The sequence below is a fragment of the Alexandromys fortis genome, unplaced genomic scaffold (assembly GCF_014885135.2).
Source record: "Alexandromys fortis isolate MF-2015 unplaced genomic scaffold, M_Fortis_MF-2015_v1.1 scaffold_18, whole genome shotgun sequence".
In the NCBI taxonomy this organism is placed as follows: domain Eukaryota; kingdom Metazoa; phylum Chordata; class Mammalia; order Rodentia; family Cricetidae; genus Alexandromys; species Alexandromys fortis.
Genome location: NW_026067897.1, coordinates 12382870 through 12402259, shown reverse-complemented (window position 1 = coordinate 12402259; position 19390 = coordinate 12382870). Strand labels below are relative to the sequence as shown.

The window sequence follows — 19390 nt, the reverse complement described above, 5'->3', positions numbered from 1 at the left end:
ATAAAATGTAACATTTATTTTACATATACTTTACAAAATAAAGAGTGCAATGAAATAAAAGAAAAAGATATGAAAATAAATGAGATCTAATAATCCACTGCATTGCTTTTAATCCAAAGAGTTTATCATAGTTTTCCTTTCCTTTTTATGTCAGCCAGGGAAAAAATTAGTGCAATGTTGCAATTATAAACGCAGGGGGCGGCCTCCAGGCTCCAGGGGTGCAAGGCCTTCTATGGATCTTCTGGAGTTCCCTGCTGTGGTGACCTCTGCTTCCTGCGAGCTGCCCTCCTACACATGGATGCCCTTCACCGCCTGCTTGATGCTTTCCAGTAGAGCTTTGCATTCCGGAGAGTAGTCTCGTTCCAGATTGCTGTACATGTCTGTGAGAGTATTTACATACGCTTCAAAATTCTGCTCATTGATTGGCCCCTGATGGAGACAAAGCACATAGAACGAATCACAGAGGGTCAGCTGCCCCCCAGGAAGATCAGGAGACAGGGAAGAATGTTGCCAACTTATATAATGAGGAAGAGAAGGGTTTACTGTGGCAGTTTGGGATAGGAATCTAAATGTTAGTGTTCGTAGGGTTTATCTGTTCACTCTTCATTCATGGCTTTAATGAAACTTGATTGAATGGCACTGAGGATCAATCTGGACCTGAGGTAGAGGTCTTCAAACAACATGCTTTCTCTGGGAGGAGTCTTGGCCTCAACTGCACTTGCTCAGTACAAAAATGACATCTGTGGAAGGTGTGTACAGGGCTTGTGCCAAGTGGTTCTTTAACAGTTTTAGGTTGGAATGGCAGGGATTAAGCCAGTTGCTCACCAACAGTTGTGATAAAGATTTGCTCATACAACAACTCTGGTCATTTGCCCTCTCTATTTCTTTAGGGAGAAGATCAGTGTTAGAAGGTCCAGACTGACTCATCTTTACCCTGGGTAGTATTTTGGCATATCCTTTGCCCTATATAATGGTTTTATTATTCTATTTATTTGTTTTTATTTTGTGAGACAGCGTCTTATTTTGTTATCTTGGCTGGCATAGAACTCTCTATGTAGACCAGGCTGACCTTAAACTCCCAGAGACCTACCTGCTTCTGCCTCTCAAGTTCTAGGATTAAAGGGGAGTGCCACCATGCTGGGCCACACACACACACACACACACACACACACACACACACACTCACACACACTCAAAAACAATGTATATGGATGTTTTGCATGTATATTTGTGCACTACATATGTACTTTATGCATGTGGCAGCCAGATGAGGGTATCTCATACCCTGGAACTGGAGTTGCAGCCATTTCTGAGCCACTAGTTCAGAGTTCAGAATTGAACCTGGGTCCTTTGGACGATCACCCCGCGTTCTTACTCTCACTCTGGATCCATCATATGTTTTAAAGTAGGTGCCCACTAGCTGTGTGTAAATCACATGCAGAAGAGGCAGGACATGCAGGACAAGAGGGAAAACTCTCCAGCCATATGTGCTCACTCCATGTCCCCACATTTCTGAAAACCCTTGGTAAGTGCCATGTTACATTGTAAGGTCCTTGGAAGGAAGGACTTAAACATGAGCGAACAGCTCAAGTGTACAGACAATGACTATGATCGCTACTGTTTAGAAGATCTGAAGATGAGCTGGCATGCCCAGCAGAGCTGTGATCTGGACTATGTGCACTGTCTAGTTGTGGCTGTTCCCTTTTGGTGTCTACCTCTGCTGGGCATGTGTTTCCTACAGAATCATGGACCGGGGCAGTGACAACGAAGAAAATACTAAGAAGTACATATTTAGATAAGGAGCTAGAAAAACAGGCAAAAGGAAGATGATAACAATCTCCTTAACAGAATCGAAAGTTAAAGGACTGAATTTTTTTTTTGTTTTTGGAATTGAGCAATTTAGTATTTTTGTACAAAACCCAAATATTTTGATTTCATTGCTGCTGCTTTAAGTCCTCTTATATGTAAGCCATCAATTTTGATCTGAGAATATATATTCTGAGGAAATTAGCAACATATTGATCAATAGCCCCTCAACGATGCAGATCTAACTCCAAAGACTGGTTTATATTTATAAAAATGTAGAACAAACTTTTTGTGAATTCTAAATAGTTGCATGCTTAGGCTTTTGAAATAAGGGTGCCTCGATCACACCCATACTTTCTACACTCCATGAACAGAAGTTGAACATTATGGGGAGTTTATTAGGAATGAGATTGTTGTTTTTATGGTTTATGAGTTTGGAGGATAATGCGGAGGACTGTGTAGAGTCTTCTATTCGGAAACATTTTCAGTGAGTAAGCGCTGGTCTCTGGCTTTCATCTAACTTTATAAGATATCTTCCAGCAAAACTTCATCTTTAAAGGGCCCTGGCCTTTTTGAATACTACTGGCCTTTGTTAATCTGAGTATGCGTGTCTACCATGGTCTTCAGGTGGGGAGATCACCGAGCGTGAGAATGCATCCAGGTAGGTGACTGCTGACAGCCACAGGGTAATGACGCTGAGGGAGACGATGGGACAACAGAGCGCTGCTCTTGGTCTTACCATCTGTGGCAGCTGGATGTCAGCGAGGCTGGAGATGAGAGCCTGGCTGAGCCCTGCCAGCTCCTTCAGCAGACTCTCATTGCTCTGCTCTATAAGCTTGTTCTCCTCCTCTATGGTCTTCAAGTTGCTCTCCATAGACGTGATCTAAAACAGAGGCAATGGCATGAGAAGCCATGGAAGGCCTCAAGGGGAAACCTGTGGCTGGGTATAAGGGCCAAGGGGTTTCTCCATCCCAAACTGTAGCACTACCTACTGCTCTGAAGTGTTGGATTCACACATTCATATTTGTACTTTCAACACAGATTTTCCCATGAATTGCAGGTCTAACTTCTCTATGTGGCTGGATAGTAGATATCTCAAAAGCAATATGCCCCAGAGTAAATCTGTCCATTTGCCCCAATACTGCTCCACATGCCTCTTTTTTTTCCCCCCAGTGGGTGACAATCTGAATGTTGCCCAGACTTATGGTTTTTTCTTTCATATTTCAAACTCACTGAGCACTTCTTTAAAAGCACACATGACAAGACCACTATCCACCTGTGCTGTGGCCACCTGGACTCGGCCACTGGTGTGACGGTATCACTTCTCATGGATGACCTTGTGCCATCTTTGCTCCGCATAGTCTCATCTTGGCCCTCCTCAATACCCTAACAGAATGAATCTTTTGGAGGTCATGGTAGGATGTACGTCAGCTGACTGAATGACTCTTAATTCTCAAACCCTTCGGGGGCCTTGTAACCCACTAAAGTAAATGCCAAGATCATCAATATCGACTAGGCTATACTATATGAACAGCTCAGTGTCATTCTTGTATCCTTATGTAACTTGCCCTGCCCAGCTAGCTTACTCCAGACAAATTCCCCATCACTGTTGGCTAACTCCTTTATATTTCAAGTCATTGATAACACATTTCCTTCTTCTTGAGGCTTAGCCATCCTGTTTAATATCAACCCCCTTCTTCCACCAGCAGATTTTACTCTCTCTCTCTCTCTCTCTCTCTCTCTCTCTCTCTCTCTCTCCCTCTCCCTCTCCGGTTTTTCCCATTTGGACTGAGCTCTATGAAGAAGCGGCTTGTCTTCTTTGCTAATGGTTTCAAGAGGAGGTTCATGGATTCCAAATGGCAGCATCAAGCTCTTTCTGTGGACTTCTGTGGCATTCAGAAGACGGGATGAAGAAACTATTTGGGGTGGATTGGACTGCTTAGGTAAGGGCTGCTGAGAAATGAATGCAGCTTGCATCTCAAGAGTGGGAAAGGAGAAGAAATGGGAAAGGCACCAGAAAGGACATTCTGCCCTCTGCTTTGTCTTGTTTCTCCACCTCTAATGTGTTGCAATGCAGTTATTTTTGCTTTTCAGATGCTGCAGATTGAATCCAGAGTCTTTCACATGGGTAGGAAAACAATCTTCCACCAAACTGAGTCCTTAATAACGAAATTTGTGTTAGTGTCTTAAAAGTCCTAGGCCAAATTTTTAATTCCTAGTAGTCTAGGTTTAGACACTCTTGGAGTTTTTCTTTGTTTTGTATTTATAAAGTGCCTGTACAAGAATCTGTTTTTAGTATACTAAGCAAATATTCTTGAAAAATTACATTTAAAGAGTGTGATGTCTTATGCACATTTTTAATAAAACGAAGGACCTTCAACCTATGTAACACAATTCTCTACAAAGCAACACATGCTCTCCAAAAGTATATATGGTCATCTGCTTTATTTGCACACAAAGTAGGTCTTCCCAGCCAGCTAGGTAAAAGCAGCAGTAACTCCTTCCACTCCTGCCCAGTCAGGAGACACAGGCACAAACCACTCACGAGAGACACATTTCTCTAGGGTATCAACATAGTTTTTGACGCAGGATTTGGTAAGCTCAGCGTTTTGAATCCATTAGAGGGTATGATTATTTTAGAAACAACTAATTAATGTTTTTGAACCTGGGTCTGAAGTTTCATCATATCTGCTTCAATTTTAAGGTTGGATTCATTCAGTTCCTTTATTTCTTCATCCAAATGCCTAATTTCTTCATCACCATCAATACCTGTGAAGAGTTAACAGTTCACACTGAATACAGGAGACAAGGCCCAGAGACAGGTTACTTTATGTTTAAATATGAGACTATTTTAGTGCTTTTACCCAAACTATATCTATGCAAGAGTCTTAAAAAAAGGAAACAGTTTGGGAGTTGAATGCTTTCTAAGAAAATGAGGTACAAAAGCACCAGCTTTTTGGTGGCTCCACTGTGTTTCAGAAGACCTGGTGAGCCCTCATTTACAGTCCCTACAGGCATGAACCATTGTCGTCTTTTCATATATGAAATTGCCAGGCTTCTAAAATTAAAACAACTTGACAGAAATGGAATGAACTAACAGTGTTCAAATCCATGCAAACTCTTGTATAGCTGCTGCAAGGACAGTGAGGTCCCAGGGCATGCCCAGCAATTACATATCTGCTTGCTGAGGGGACCCCGAAGAGGCACACCTCGAAGCAGAGCTGGGCTACCAGCACATGGTAACAGATGTCTCTGTGTGCACTTGGGAAGGAGCACATGTGGTTCAGGAAGAAGAACACAGCCTTGACTGTTGTTCTTGCATATGAACACTCTCTGAACTTTAGGCTTGAATTCCTATAAAAATAGGCAAAGTATCTATGGGTGAGCATGAATGCAATAAAGTGTAGACTGTGGGACAGTGGCCAGGTGTTAGTTTCCATGATTATATTGTAGAGTGAGTGTGAATCCATTTACTATTTGGAAGTCGGGGAAAGTGGTTAAGAATGCCATAGTCTGGACCGAAGTTAATCTCAACAATCTGGAGAAACGGGTCTACACTACTACTGACAACAGAGAGGAGTATGCCAGGATGAAGAAAGACAGATTCAGAGGAGATGCCAGAAGACAGGCAGCAGGGCATGTAGAAAATGAGGTAACAAGACACAAGTCATGTGGCAGAGGGTAGATAAAAAAATATAGGTTAATTTAAATGTAAAAGTTAAATAGTAACAAGCCTGAGCTATTGGCCGAGCATTTACAGTTAATAAGTCTCTGTGTAGGTTATTTGGGAACAGATGGGAGGGAAAGAAAAGTATGCCTACAATTGTGTTTCCTGAAATTTGGTAGGGAACATACACTGGAAACACATATGCATGCACACATGTGTGCACATAAGCCCACAGGCATGCACATGCACACACATGTATGTGCATGTACACATTTCCTAGGAGAAAAACTAACACTGAAAACACAAGGATAAAATTATTGTGCCTCTCAATTTATCTGTGTGTCATTTCATGTCTTTCCTTGTAGGAAAGCCTTATTAAATAATAGAGAAGACAGAAGACAAGGAAAACGTTTCTGAGAGGTTACAGTTGCAGCTTAACCTTGAGGAAACCCCTTTGTTCTTGCACACAAAGTATGCTTGGGAAGCCTAGACCTTGGTGGAGATGGTGACTTACCCCCGGTTGCTTTGAGCTTGATGGTCATTAGTCCCTCAGACACCTTGACCTTTTTGATAGCTTGTGCATTGAGAGGGCATCCAGATAAACTGTGAGAAGAGAATTTGTATCCATATGTGAAATGTATGTCATTTCTCATAAAATTAAAACTTTTTTGCTACCAACTACTGATATGTTTGCCTTCTTAGTAGTTACATCATAATCTGTAGTTTTGTCATAGAAATTAACTAATAAATATATATTAAATAAAATCCGAGGGTTCTAAAGTATTGATAAGTGTTTGCATTTCCTTTTCTTAAATCAGAAATACAGGTTGCCACTGCCGACACAGCTAGTCCCATTCACTTGGCAGAGCACTGGTCTTCCGCACTCATGAATGTGCATTCGATGGTACAGACTTCCTTTTCTGCAGCTACCAAACTGCCCACACAGGCCATGAACAAGGACTGTTATCACCCATCTGGAATCCATAAAGAACAAGGCAGAGTTTAGCTCTTCCTGCTTTCATACAAAGCACAGGCTGATCTCCAGGGTGACTCCACAATAGTCAACAAATCCCGCTCGCTAGAGAAAATTCAACCGGCTGATGGAAAGCTCCTATTTTGTTTCCCCTGTAACTGTTAAAACATTATTTTCATTTAAAATATTTCTCCCCTGAAATGGGAATAAAAGCATCTGCTGCAGGTGCAGCCGGGGCAAGGAGATCTGTTATCCAAGCTGGCGCTCATGACCCTGTTCATTGAATTGCTGCTCTCTTCAGAAGGCTTCCTTCCTTTAATGTCACTTGCTTTATTTAAATAGCACCATGTGATAATGATAACACCTAACAAAACCTGTTTTCCATCGTTTATGATCAGGTAATTTTCTTGTTCTAAGCAGTTATTAATTCTTTCAAGGTTTTGTTCTATCTTTGTAGAAACCAGTTTCAGAATTAAATAAAAACGAGAATAATCAACCATTTAAAGTATTTCTCCCCCACAGAAATGTGGTTTCAATTGATCTATAAAACAATCATTTCAACCTGAAGTTCCTGATGCTATGCCAAGTGGAAGAAAAGTTTTCTGGAGTGGGGTCTTCAATAAATATGAAGTATCACAGGATTTAAGAATAAGGAACTTATTCTATATTAATATTCTATAAAGTGCAGGAACTAACATAAAACTTTAAGGGTAATTTGTAATAGGCTACATTACGAAAAGGCTATGCGGTTTGTTAATCTTTGGTAAGTTATAAGTTATTTATGCAGGAAAAGAAAATGAGAGGCAACCAACTTTAGCTCCAAACCGCTTTGGAGACTCTTTCTGATGATCATGGCAGCTTAGGGCACATTTGGTTTGTGACTTTGGTTCCTAAATAGGAAATGATGACCAAAACAGAATTAAACAATGTATGCCCTGGTGGATATGAGCTTGCACTGACAGCCATACAAAGCACACCATGTGGAAAACACTTTCTCCATAGCAGGTTTCACCGACAACTTCCAAACAAGTAGTTCCTGGAGAGATAATTTTCTGGTGTCAATGTCATGGTTTTCCCCTGACCTCCACACAGAAAATGCAAGTTTTTCCATGTATCAGTTTTACTGGCACCATGAAAGCAATCAATTCCTGTCAGGATCCGTTTCTGGTATCATTGATCTATATCTTTAGAACTGAAAACGTGCCCAAATTTCCCAACTTTGCTCAATTTGTATACTGAACACAAAAGAATCAATGTTTCCCTAAAACTGCACAGGAATTAGCCTGCAAGACTAGAAGGAGTTGGAACACTCACTGACTGCAGAAATATATCAGGAACTTTCTAACTTTTTTGCTTCGGGAGCAAAGTGAGCCAGAGAGCTGGACTAAGAGCATCCCTGTGCAACAGAGGCTTCCCTTGAGAGCCAGGGGCTCAGGGATGAAGAATACCACTGCAAAGCTCCAGGTCCTTGCACACCACCAGCACTCATATATGCTGCTTGCTTTCAGATTGCCGTGAGCAAATCACATCTCCCTGAAAGTAAAGCAATGCTACCCTGGCCTGAAACTGGGTGACAACGGGAAAGGCAGGGATGACAGAAACAAGTAAAAGTTCACAACTACACGACACAATAGAGTGGATAGCACCACTTGGAATTGGAGTGATGCACGAAAAGACTGAGACACTTAAAAATACTAACACAAGTGATATTTTAGAATACAAGAAACAAATGGAGTTTCTAGGGCCCTTGAAATCTGTATAGTGAATTTTCAGAAACAGAGAAAATGCATTTCCATTCTTCAGACTAGCAAAAACTTAGCAAGACTCTGTGTTCTATACCTAAATGTTATAAATAATTGCATTTTGAGGGTTTTCACCTTCCCCTAAGTAACTCACATCACAAACAATCACATCAACAAAAAGACACAAAGCATGCATTACCTTCTGTGGGTGACGAAGACGTTGTTGACATGCCCCAGCCCGTTGCATCCTGGCAAAGGACAGTGGGGAAGTTCTTGCTTGTTCAGCTTCCAGGAGAGAGGGGACCCATTGAGAGGATTCTCCTTCTGTCTCTTGGCAGCCAGAGGGCAGCCAGAAGCCGTGCGATGTGACGTGTATTTACCCGATATGTGACCTTGACCATCACACCCTATTACAGGACACCTAGAGAAGCACAGTGGAGCCACTGTCAGCTTTGACAAAGGAACGGACACCTCCATCCTCTACAGAAACAACCGACAGCAGATGTTTCAGAGGATACCATCATATGCCAGCTAATTTTATATCAACTTGACACACACTAGAGTCATTAGAGAGGAGGGAATCTCAACTGAGAAAACGCCTCCGTGAGATCAGGCTGCAGGGCATTTTCTTAATTAGTGATTGACATGGGAGTGCCCAGCTCATCGCAGGCAGGCTCACCCCTGGACTGGCGGTGCAGGGGACTGTAGGAAGGTAGGCTGAGCAAGCCCGCAAACATCTCTCTACCATGCTCTCTGCATTAGCTCCTGCCTCCATGTTCCTGCCCTTTTGAGTTCCTGTCCTGGCTTCCTTCAACGATGAACAGTAGTATGGAAGTGTAAGTCAGCTGGATCTTGGTCTTGGCATTTCAGCACAGCAACAGAAGCCTTAAGACACACAACAGCATTGTATATCTTAAGACACCAAGCAGTAAAACAGCATTGTGTTAGCAGTGACAGGGGGCAGGCTTCCATCTGAGAAATTTTTGTGCATCGCCTCTTTGTTTACTGCCAACTCTTAGGGTAGAGACTACTGTCCCATTTTTCAGGCAGGGAAAAATGAGGTTTGTGTAAGAGCTTAGATGACTAGGCAGCAAGAGATGGAGTTAAATTCATACCCACTGTTGGTTTTTCTTTTCTTTAATAAATTGAAAATAGATTTTAAATAAAATATGTTTTGACTGATTATGGTTTTTCTTTCCCCAACTCCTCTCAGATCCTCCCAACTATTCCACCACATAAATCCACACCCTTTCTTTCTCTCTGCCATTAGGATACAAACAAGCATCTAAAAATAAAAATAGATAAAATCAAAATTAACAAACCAGAATTGGATAAACAAATAAAAGAGACAAAGAAAAGGCTCAAGAAACACATATAGACACAGACACACACACATTCACGCACAGAAAACCCATAAAAGCCTAACTTCCACAGTGTCGCTTTCCTTTAAAAGAGATGGGCAAGGAAAAAAGCTCCCTCCCTTCTTCATTGCCAAAGAAGTGTAGAAATGAAGTTATGAAGGAGAAAACATTCTTGAACAACTTTAGCCAGATATCCTGGGTCTTAATGACTCATCCCCTTCAGGATTCGGCGGAAACTCAGAGGCATCCCAAAGCTCCTCCCAGTTAGCCGACAAGATATAGCCCAGCCCAGTTCTTTATCAGCTGTACTTACTTAAGTTCAGATTCTTCCTTTTCTTCCTTGGTAGGGGTCATTTTGATGCCACCTTTCCTTGCACGAGGGCAACCAGACAAGCTAAAATGAATAACCAATAACCGTGCAAGGCACTATGATTATGAATTTATGATGGGGTATCATTGCCAGTACACTAATTTGCATTTGACAAATGTGGTTGGTCTTACCTTCTATGGGAAGCATAGTTTCCGGTCACATGCCCAGAACCGTCACAACCTGGCGTCGGACATCTAGAAAACACAGGAATACAGTAAGCTGCCTGGTTAGGGGAGAGAGGCATCATGACTCATCTTGGGACTCTTTCAGTTTAAGTGATTGTCTTTCAATTAAGAACCCATGCTGAAAACAAAACATGAAAAACTGCTGAGTAATGTTTGGTTGCCAATATATTATTATTTATTATACATTCATTTTTTTGAGACACAGTATCAGTATGTAGTCTGGAACTCTATGTAGAACACACTGGCCTTGAACTTACAGAAATTTGCCTGTCTCTGCTTCCTGAGTGTCACCATGATAGACACATTTTCTTAAATGCTATCTCAGTGAGCATTCATAGGATGCTTTTATACAAAGGAATGTTGTTCCTGAGCCACAAAGTATGGAGTAACATAGTAACTCAAATAAAATAGCAAACACTCAGAGTAACAGGCATTGAGAATTTAATCACCTAAATACAGAAACATATCTTCTGCTGTTAGACACATGTTTCTTACCCTTTTCTAGCATCTTTATAAAGTTATGTTTAATTAGGTATCTATGTGTGTCTTTGTGTGGGTTTGTACAGGTAAATGCAGTGCTGCTACAGAGGCCAGAAAAGGGTTAGAGCCCTGGAACTGGAGTTCCATGTGCGGGTGACCTTCCTGACATAGGTACTGGGAAATAAAATTGGGTCCTCTGCAAGAGCAGTACAAACTCTTAATTGCTGAATCATCTCTGCAGCCCTTTATTAACATTTTTGTTAAATATTGCTTTAGTAGCTTATATAGTTTATTATATATGTGATATATATACACATACATATACATATATATATCTTGCTATATGTTATCTATTAAGTAAAGAAATGCCTTTTTTAGGATTTTTCCTTAAATATGTAAACAAGAAGTTAGTGAAATATATGTTTTCTTATATGGGTAAATAGATAAATTATTTATTATGTGGCTATATGAAACATTTAATTACTGGACATTGCAATGGGCCCTCTTGACTCACATGTTTCCAGTGTCTTTCTGTTTTTTTCAAATGAAATTTAGAGGATGTGAAGTGATTGTTATAATTGGGATGTGGCAGTGGAGACACTTAGACCGGGAAGGATATTAGAGTGTACCTTACATTTCAGCCCATTGACTACTAATCCCAAAACCACCCTACAGTTCAGCTTGCAAAAGTAGTTATCAATATTCAAGAGTCTACCCTGATACAATAAATTGTCCTTTAGCACTTTGAAAAGGAGAAACATAGTTGCATATTTCCAGCTTCTCATTATTTTTGGTATAAAATATTTTATGTTGCTTATTATGAAGACTGTAAGACATATTTGAATATAAAGATATAGGATATTTAATATGAATATTTTTATATAATACATCAAATGACAAATTTGGAATAAAAGAAGAGTAGGAAACATAAAATCCACAGCTAAGTATTAATATCTATGTAACCTAGAGACCATAAACAGAGTAGAAATGAGCCAGGACAATGTTTAGCAAAAGGGAAAAGCGGTTAGGAGATTTTAAATTCTTATGCTTTCTTAAAATTGATGCTGAAAATGTTTCGTTACATCGTCACTGGTTTAGCAAATAAATTCTGAAATTAAGAGCAAAAGGATTGTGTTTTCATGCTATTTGTTACAAATCAGTGTAAAACACAAGTATGACTTCCATTCCCCTAGTCCCTCCCAAGTCAACCCAGGCAAAGTCTAAGGCTGAGCTTCAGCCCTTTCAAATTTTGACAAGTTTTTTTGTTTGTTTGTTTGTTTGCTATTACTCAGCCAGGTACCATTTTATGTGCCCTTGTCAAGGAAATATGGACACTGAATAACAAGGGCTCTATCAGGGTGAAGAAGGGCACAGAGGACATGCCTCCCAACACTTACTTAAGCTCCTGAGAGTTGGCAGCCATGAGGGACTTAAGAGTCTTATCTGCTAGAGGACATCCGGACACACTATAGAGGGGAGAGGAAGAAAAGAGGTATAGTGTTGACATGGGTGAATTGACTCACGGGTGTCCTGGGTTTGTGAGAGACATCCAGTTCTGGGTGGCGAGGAACTGAAAAAGAATTAACTGGAACTGGGTCTGGTTTTACTGTTAATGAACATGGACTCATGGGTATTTCAGTTATTTGTTGTAATCAGCAACGACCAGCAATCCACTCTCACTGCGGCACCAGTGAGTTACAAGAGCTTCAGCTTTAAGCCACTGGCTAAGGGACAGCAAATGCCATTAGCAAGAAACAAAAGAGAGAGCCTCTCACCCTGCTCAGCCACACCAGCACCTTTATTTATTTATTCAGGATCAGAGATGCCACTTCCACTAGTGAGAGGCCCCTGTGCTTTCTTTGTTTAATGCTAGCTGGGGCAAGAGCCTGCTGTGAGCCCCAAGATGGTTAGTAACGAGGACCAGATTACTCTTTTGAACAAGAGTCATGACTTCTGTGTACCATATCTAAATCTCTGACGAATAAAATAATCCCCTAATCCAACTCCCCCACTCTCCCTTTCCTAATCCAGAGAGCTGCTTGCTGCTCTAATAGGCGACATGAAACTGACCAGGATGATGAAAACCTGAGCACATACAAGGACATTTGGTACCTGCGGTGAGATGCATAGTTGCCTGTGACATGGCCACTTCCGTCACATCCTGGTGTTGGGCAGCTGTGTCAGCAGAAAAACACATCATGAGTGTCAAGGGCATTTCGTAGACTACTGTTCTTCCAGAGAGATTGCAAAGCATTTTCTCCTTCTAAGACTGCACTGGTTAGGGGTGCAGAAGCTAGAGCACTAAGTACTTAGAGGTTTAAAAAGAGGATTCAGAGGTAGAAGAAAAGTAAGCATGTCATTCATGTCCAGACACATCCTTAGTTTTTTTCTCTTTTCAATGTTATGTCCAAGTTTCCAACTCAAATGTTGTGGGAAGTGATGCTAACATGCTGCCTTGTGGTTTGTGAGTCAACAACCCATGCTGTTCTGTTCTTTGAAAAGATAAATTTATCTCTCCATAATGCAGAAATATGAGAATAGGAATCCCAGCAGCAGCTGTATGATACATTATAGAAAGGGATTTCTGTAGGCTTTTAAGCAACTCTGACAGTTTACAAACTACAAAGAAGAAAACCTTTGACTGAAATAATTGACATTCTAGGTGGGAAATTTATGGATGACAGAGAAGTAGGCAAGATATTTCGTTACTAAAACTCTATAGCAGCTTCACTTGGTCTATAGCAATGCAGCGCTCCCAAATCCATGGCTAGCCCACAAACAGATTCCAGGATATCTACCAAAGCGCCTACTGGGATCTGTGTCTTTTCAAGTTTCTCAGAAACTTCTGTCTTAGGCTTCTTACATATATTTAAAAAACATCCCAACAACTTTGTGACCCCTAAGAGGTACCTTTCCAATTAGAGAGTCTTCGTTTTTTTTAATTACTTCAGTTCTTGGATGCTGTGCTCATTTGGAGAGCACAAACGGAGCCATCCTGAAGTGCTATCTGTGGTTGTAATAAGGATCTGAGGGAAAGGCACTGAGTCTTTGCTGACATCCTGCCCAAAGCAAAGTCCTCTCTCTCCGTGTAAATGAAATTCAGAATGAGGTACTCCTTTAAGTACTTATCATATGTTTTAGGAAATGAAAAAAAAACTATGAATATTAGGAATCTCAAAGGGATGCTTGCTTTTCAGGGACTGATCTAAATTGGGGCCATTTAATTCTGTTCCTGTTACTGGAAGGGATATCAGAAAATATAGACAATAAAATATATGTACAAAACTCTTTTTAAAAAAGTAATGATGATTACATTCTGCGATACTTTTTGGTAACACTTATCCATTGATACAGAATGTGTCTGAACACTGTTTAACTATGGAATGAAGGGCTTTCAAATGCTTAAGAATTTTCACTCCCAAATAGTATTCCAAAAGCACTGTGCTTATTTTCTTTTCTATTTTCAACTATGTTCATTAACATTTTCAAAAGAGGCAAAGAAATTATACTAATTTCAAGTTAATTATCTATGGAATATATAGTATGAACTATAAATTTGACTTGATGAAATGGTAAAGCTTTGTGGTATAAAAAGGTCAAAAGAATTCATTGCAATATTATTCCTGATTGGGGAACGATATTCCTAATTGAGTTTCTGATAGACCTCTGATTGATGGCATAAATTCAAATCTATAGTGACAAATATTCTTCAATATTGCATACTACCAGTTGGGTGATGAAATCTAGGAGGGTTTTTAGATAAAAACAAAATTAAAGGAAGGAAACTGGTTAATTTTCTTGGCCATTGATGTTCAAATCTATTCAAGCCAGAGGACAGTTGATAAAATTTCAAAGTTTTGGGTAAGTTGTTACTGTATAATTATCATTTAAAAAAGAAACTGATATAATAAAGATAAGACAAAAAATCAGCACACTAATACAGACACAAATAAATCAGTGAGTCCCATCCAAAACACAATGATGTAAGCTGTTTCCTGCATTATATGCTTCTTCTGTAAAGCCCTGGTTCACCACAGACCCAAAGGCAACAGAACAAAGTGGCTATGGATAAAGGCCTTCAAATCCATAAGCCATAACAAACCTTTACCTTCTTATAAATTGATGAGAGAAAGTTGAGTAACAAAGGGGTAAAATATGATTGTTCGATTTTATGTATACTTTGTATTAATGGCTGAATCAGAATAATTGCTCATTCAACTCTTCTGATTTGGGAAAAACTTAAGAGGAATGGAAACCCTTTCTTCCCAAGCCATAATTTTCAGAGTAAATACAAGCTTAGCTGCTTCCCCGAAGTCAGGATTTAGACACCATGAGTTGAGATATCTCTAGTTGAGTATCAGTGACCAAAGAGTATGCATCACTATCTTGTACGTAAACAACAGAGGTTCCCACCTCTTGTACTTTTGGAAGCTGCCTGAGAGCAGTGCAGAACACTGTTCCTGCTCACTAGTTAAGATGCCCTGAAGTAGTTAGAACGTTCATTGTAGAAACCTGAGTGTTATCACTCCCAATTGTAAATGTGTCTCTCCTAATTGCCAAATCTTTTCCTGCAGGTAGCCGAGCCCTACTCACGTAATTAGTTCTTTCTTGAGATCTCTTGAATGGAGCTTGGGCTTTGGGCTTGGAATAGAGGTCTCTCCAGCAAACTTCTTTTCCTCTAAATTTTCTAGGGAGTTCACGGGGTCCTTCTGGAAAACAAAACAAAACAAAACAACAAAAAAAACTAAAACCAAAAGTGGTGAGTTGAGGGAGAAAGGTAGAAGATGCTAGGGAGCCATGAAAGACAACTGCATCGGATTATTGGTGTCAGCTGGGTGGCTTGAAGACTTACTTGCCTTGAGTCCCACAAAGGATACATATGAAAATACAAAAAGATACTATGTAAAAGGACATTTCCTGATTACTAGAGGGATTGTATCTGAGAAGGAACACCTTTTAAAAATTCACATCTTTGTTCATACGGAGACATTTCTTCAACTATATGGTTGTTAATATACTGGCACATTTCAAATATTTTTATTAAATAAACACGTCCTAATGAACCCATGAATCATTTTTACATATCCAGCTGTCACAGCAGCAGCAGCAGAACAGAAGGAAGATTGTACCAGAGTAAGAGCACTGGTAGAACTATCTCAATATGATGCTATTTTATACCAAATTAACAGACTCCAGAATAGCACCATACTATCCTTCATATGCTTTGTGTTTCTAAGTATTTTATGTTACTGATTAAAAAAATCTTATACCAATATGCACTGGAAGGGAAACATGAACATGTACAAACTGCAGAGAAGGGTTTTCTCAATGACCCCTCCCACACACACCAGATTCCTGATAAGGGAGCTTTACACCTGCCCATTGTGCCATTCAACTGGATGTGGATTTGGCTTAGGTGCAGCTCCATTCTAGTCTAGAATTGCCTTGGCCTTTTGGAAGCCGAGGTGAAGGCTGAATAAGTGCAATACTGTTTCAGTGTGCAAGGGCCTGTTTTCCTACTGAGGTATCTATTTTTCACCAAGTAAATGATGTAAAATAATCATTTTATTGTTTTATTTATCATGGAGTTGAGAACAAAGATTCTCTCTGAAGGCATGTCCATTTACAGATAAGCATGGGAGTGCTTTTGGTTAAAATCTGTGTATGATGGAATGTGGGATTATGGAGGAATTTTAAAGGAAATGATCAATATTATTAAAGTTCAAATTAATATATGCCTAAGATGCATATGAAACAGTGTTGACTGGAAACATGCTATTTAATTGGCATGATAATGTGTTGAAAAGGGTTTTAACACCATGGTTTTATTGGTGAAGACCTTTTAAACATTTCAGGACTTTTTAAACTATAGACTCTTGTGCTTTTGAATTTTTTTGTAAATGGGTTGCATTTTCTGCTTTTACTTTGCCTTCACATTCTACTCTGCAAATCTGCAGGGAATGTATCATATGTGTCCATAGCTAAAATAATTCTCAGGATTAGTTCTGTTACAGAAACATACGATACTGGATGAAATATTAAGTAGCACCCAATGTAGAATTCAATAACATTTTTGAGACTGTTATTCAAAACTTAAAAATGTATAGTTTCTAAAATAGTAATTTTATTCTGTGCACGATGCCCAAAAAAGACATGTATGTGTGCATTTACAGAGTACACGTGTGCAATCAGATTCTTCAGTGTACAGATGGAAGGTTACATTGATTTCAGTAAAGACCAGAACATAATGGTAACATGAATAACAGATAATAGCATCTGGCACTTTTAAAATTTTAAGCCCTGAAATCTTTGGATAACTGACAGTTGAATGAAGCTGACAGCCCTAGTTATTTCTCAGTACTTTCCTTTTGAAATATTTTGAATTTTTTCCAGATTCAGGATATTTTTTAGAGGGCATCTGGACAGGCTATTTCGCTGAGAGAGATAGACAATATTTTCTGAAAATTACCACCAAAATTAAGCAACTGTTGTGCATATGAACTAAATAACAATGAATTAGAAATAATCACTCAATTTCCAGTGGTGTGAAGTGCTGTGATGTAGGGGCAAATGGGAAGAAATGCTTTCAGGTCTTCAAACACTCCTGATGAACTGCTGGGGTAGACTCAGTGTCCCTAAGCAACACAAGGAAAGGGACCTTGTTCCTTAGTCACATCATGAAGATGTGCCAGGGCATCAGCCCTTGGTCCTCATCCTCGGCCCACCCGAGGCAATGACAGCTTCCACACACTGGGTCTCTTCCCTCTTCCTCTCCATGTCCTCCCCCTTCCCATTTCATTTTCCCTTTTGAAACTTTTCCTATTATTCCCTAGCAATCTCTTTTGTCATTTTTTTCTTTTTTATACATTTCTTCCACTTTACTTTTCCTTTGTCTTTGGTAATCACAAGTTATTCACCAACAACTATACCTTCCTGCTTATGCTTTTTCTTTCCTGAAAATATTACCAAAACTGTTTCACAGGACTGTTGGGATAATAAGACATGGTATAGAAAGAGTTATTTACTTATATATATTTTTTTACTGCATGTGGTGTTTCTCTAATGTCTTCTAAACAAGGATTCTGAATAGACATTATTAATTTAAGTTACGTTTCAGAAACGATATCTCTCGAGCCTCATACTTGTTTATCCTCAAGATTCAGAATAGGATGTGAAAAATACTCTGTTCATAGACTACCTTGGCACAGATGAGGGAGCAAGAACAAAGGCAGGTCATTGTACCAGGGAGCTCCAAAGACTGAGTATCACTTTTATGTGAGTCTCCATCAACTATGAACAGCTATGAAAGAAGTGATTAACTCACCCAAGGTAAGCACTGTGAGTCCACAAACTCTTAGCATCCCCCAGTCTTCCTGGACCATGTCAGAGGTATGAATTCCAACATAGCTTCTAAATTCCATTTCGGAATACTTCAGTTGAACACTGTAGAGTAAGACTGTCCTGTCGGATCTTACTTCAGGAGAAGACCCTCCTTCTTCCCCTCCCCCCTCTGTGTGTGTGTGTGTGTGTGTGTGTGTGTGTATATATATACACACACACAGAAAAATAAAATAAAATAAAACAAAACAAACATATGTTGAAGAAGGGGAAACATAAAACATTTGAATCTATACAACTACCAAAATGAACTCAACTTTTTTAAAAAATTTTATAAAAAATATTGGAAGTAAAGGTAAAATGTTGTTAGGAGACTTATTTTCTGACACACTGGACTCTAGGAAGGACAGACAAGAGGTCAGTGGGAGAAGTGACAGAAGACACACAAGTGTAGTGACAGCCAGACAACCCTGGATCTCCTATATGAGAGGACAACATACCCAAGGACTCATTGCTGCATTTCTGCGCAGACTCACACACTCCTGACTGACACTGGGCACCAAGCTTCTAGGAAGGTTTCTGGTACATAAACTGACGATGGTTCAGTCAACGCAGTCACGTGGTCAGGAACAGGATGGGTAAAAGCCTCTCATCACATGGAGTTGAGCTATCAGTACATGCCAGGATTCTTACTTATACAAGAATAAGAGCTACACTGTAAAGCGCTATTTCTCTTGAAACAGAATGAACTTCTATTTAGCACGCATCATCTCCCAGAACCCTGCCTGCTGCCTTCTCAGCTCCACTAGGAGGTGGAGCATGGTGCAATTTTGGTTCTTCCGTGTGCACACAGGATGGCAATGGGAGAAGTTTATAGTCATGACTGCAGACCAATAAACTGACTGTGACTCTAGAGGTATTTGGAACATCTCAGATGTTTTTGAGTTAGGGATATTTAACCAATGAAATCTATGCAAGATCTGAAAAACTCCAGTTAGTTAGATTAGAGTCAGTCTAACTGAATGCTGTTGCGTTCGAGACCATTCATCCTCCAGGTGGTGATGAGGATTGACATGGATGATGCTGGTACAAGGATGTCTTTGATCAGCACAGTGGGTACCTGCTCATGTTACTTTTCATTTGCTTCTTAAGAAAGACTCTCCATATCTATCACCATGCATAAAACTTAAGTCTAAATTGATCTAAGACCTCAAAATAAAGCCAGCCACACTGAACCTTATAGAATAGAAAGTGGGAAATACACTTGAACGCATTGTCACAGGAGACCACTTCCTAAATACAACCCCATTAGCACAGATACTGAGAGAAACAGTTAATAAATGGGGCCTCCTGAAACTGAAAAGGTTCTGTAAAGCAAAGGACATGGTCAACGACAAAACAACAGCCTACAGAATGGGAAAAGACCTTCACTAATCCCACATCAGACAGAGGTCTGATCTCCAAAATA

General features: G+C 39.9%; 1 protein-coding gene across 4 annotated transcripts in view; it reads right to left on the bottom strand.

Moving 5' to 3' along the window:
- Window positions 1-227: 227 nt before the first annotated feature.
- Window positions 228-19390, bottom strand: part of St18 (ST18 C2H2C-type zinc finger transcription factor) — a 56208-nt gene continuing 37045 nt past the window's right edge. For all 4 annotated transcript variants that reach the window (XM_050163657.1, XM_050163675.1, XM_050163667.1 and 1 more), the window contains 10 exons: window positions 15178-15293; window positions 12697-12759; window positions 11982-12050; window positions 10051-10113; window positions 9863-9943; window positions 8388-8609; window positions 5988-6076; window positions 4472-4575; window positions 2546-2689; window positions 228-429 (listed from right to left, as the gene is read on the bottom strand). In XM_050163657.1, the coding sequence (XP_050019614.1) occupies window positions 289-429; window positions 2546-2689; window positions 4472-4575; window positions 5988-6076; window positions 8388-8609; window positions 9863-9943; window positions 10051-10113; window positions 11982-12050; window positions 12697-12759; window positions 15178-15293 (1092 nt within the window). In that variant the 3' untranslated portion in view covers window positions 228-288. The remainder of the gene's footprint in view (window positions 430-2545; window positions 2690-4471; window positions 4576-5987; window positions 6077-8387; window positions 8610-9862; window positions 9944-10050; window positions 10114-11981; window positions 12051-12696; window positions 12760-15177; window positions 15294-19390) is intronic.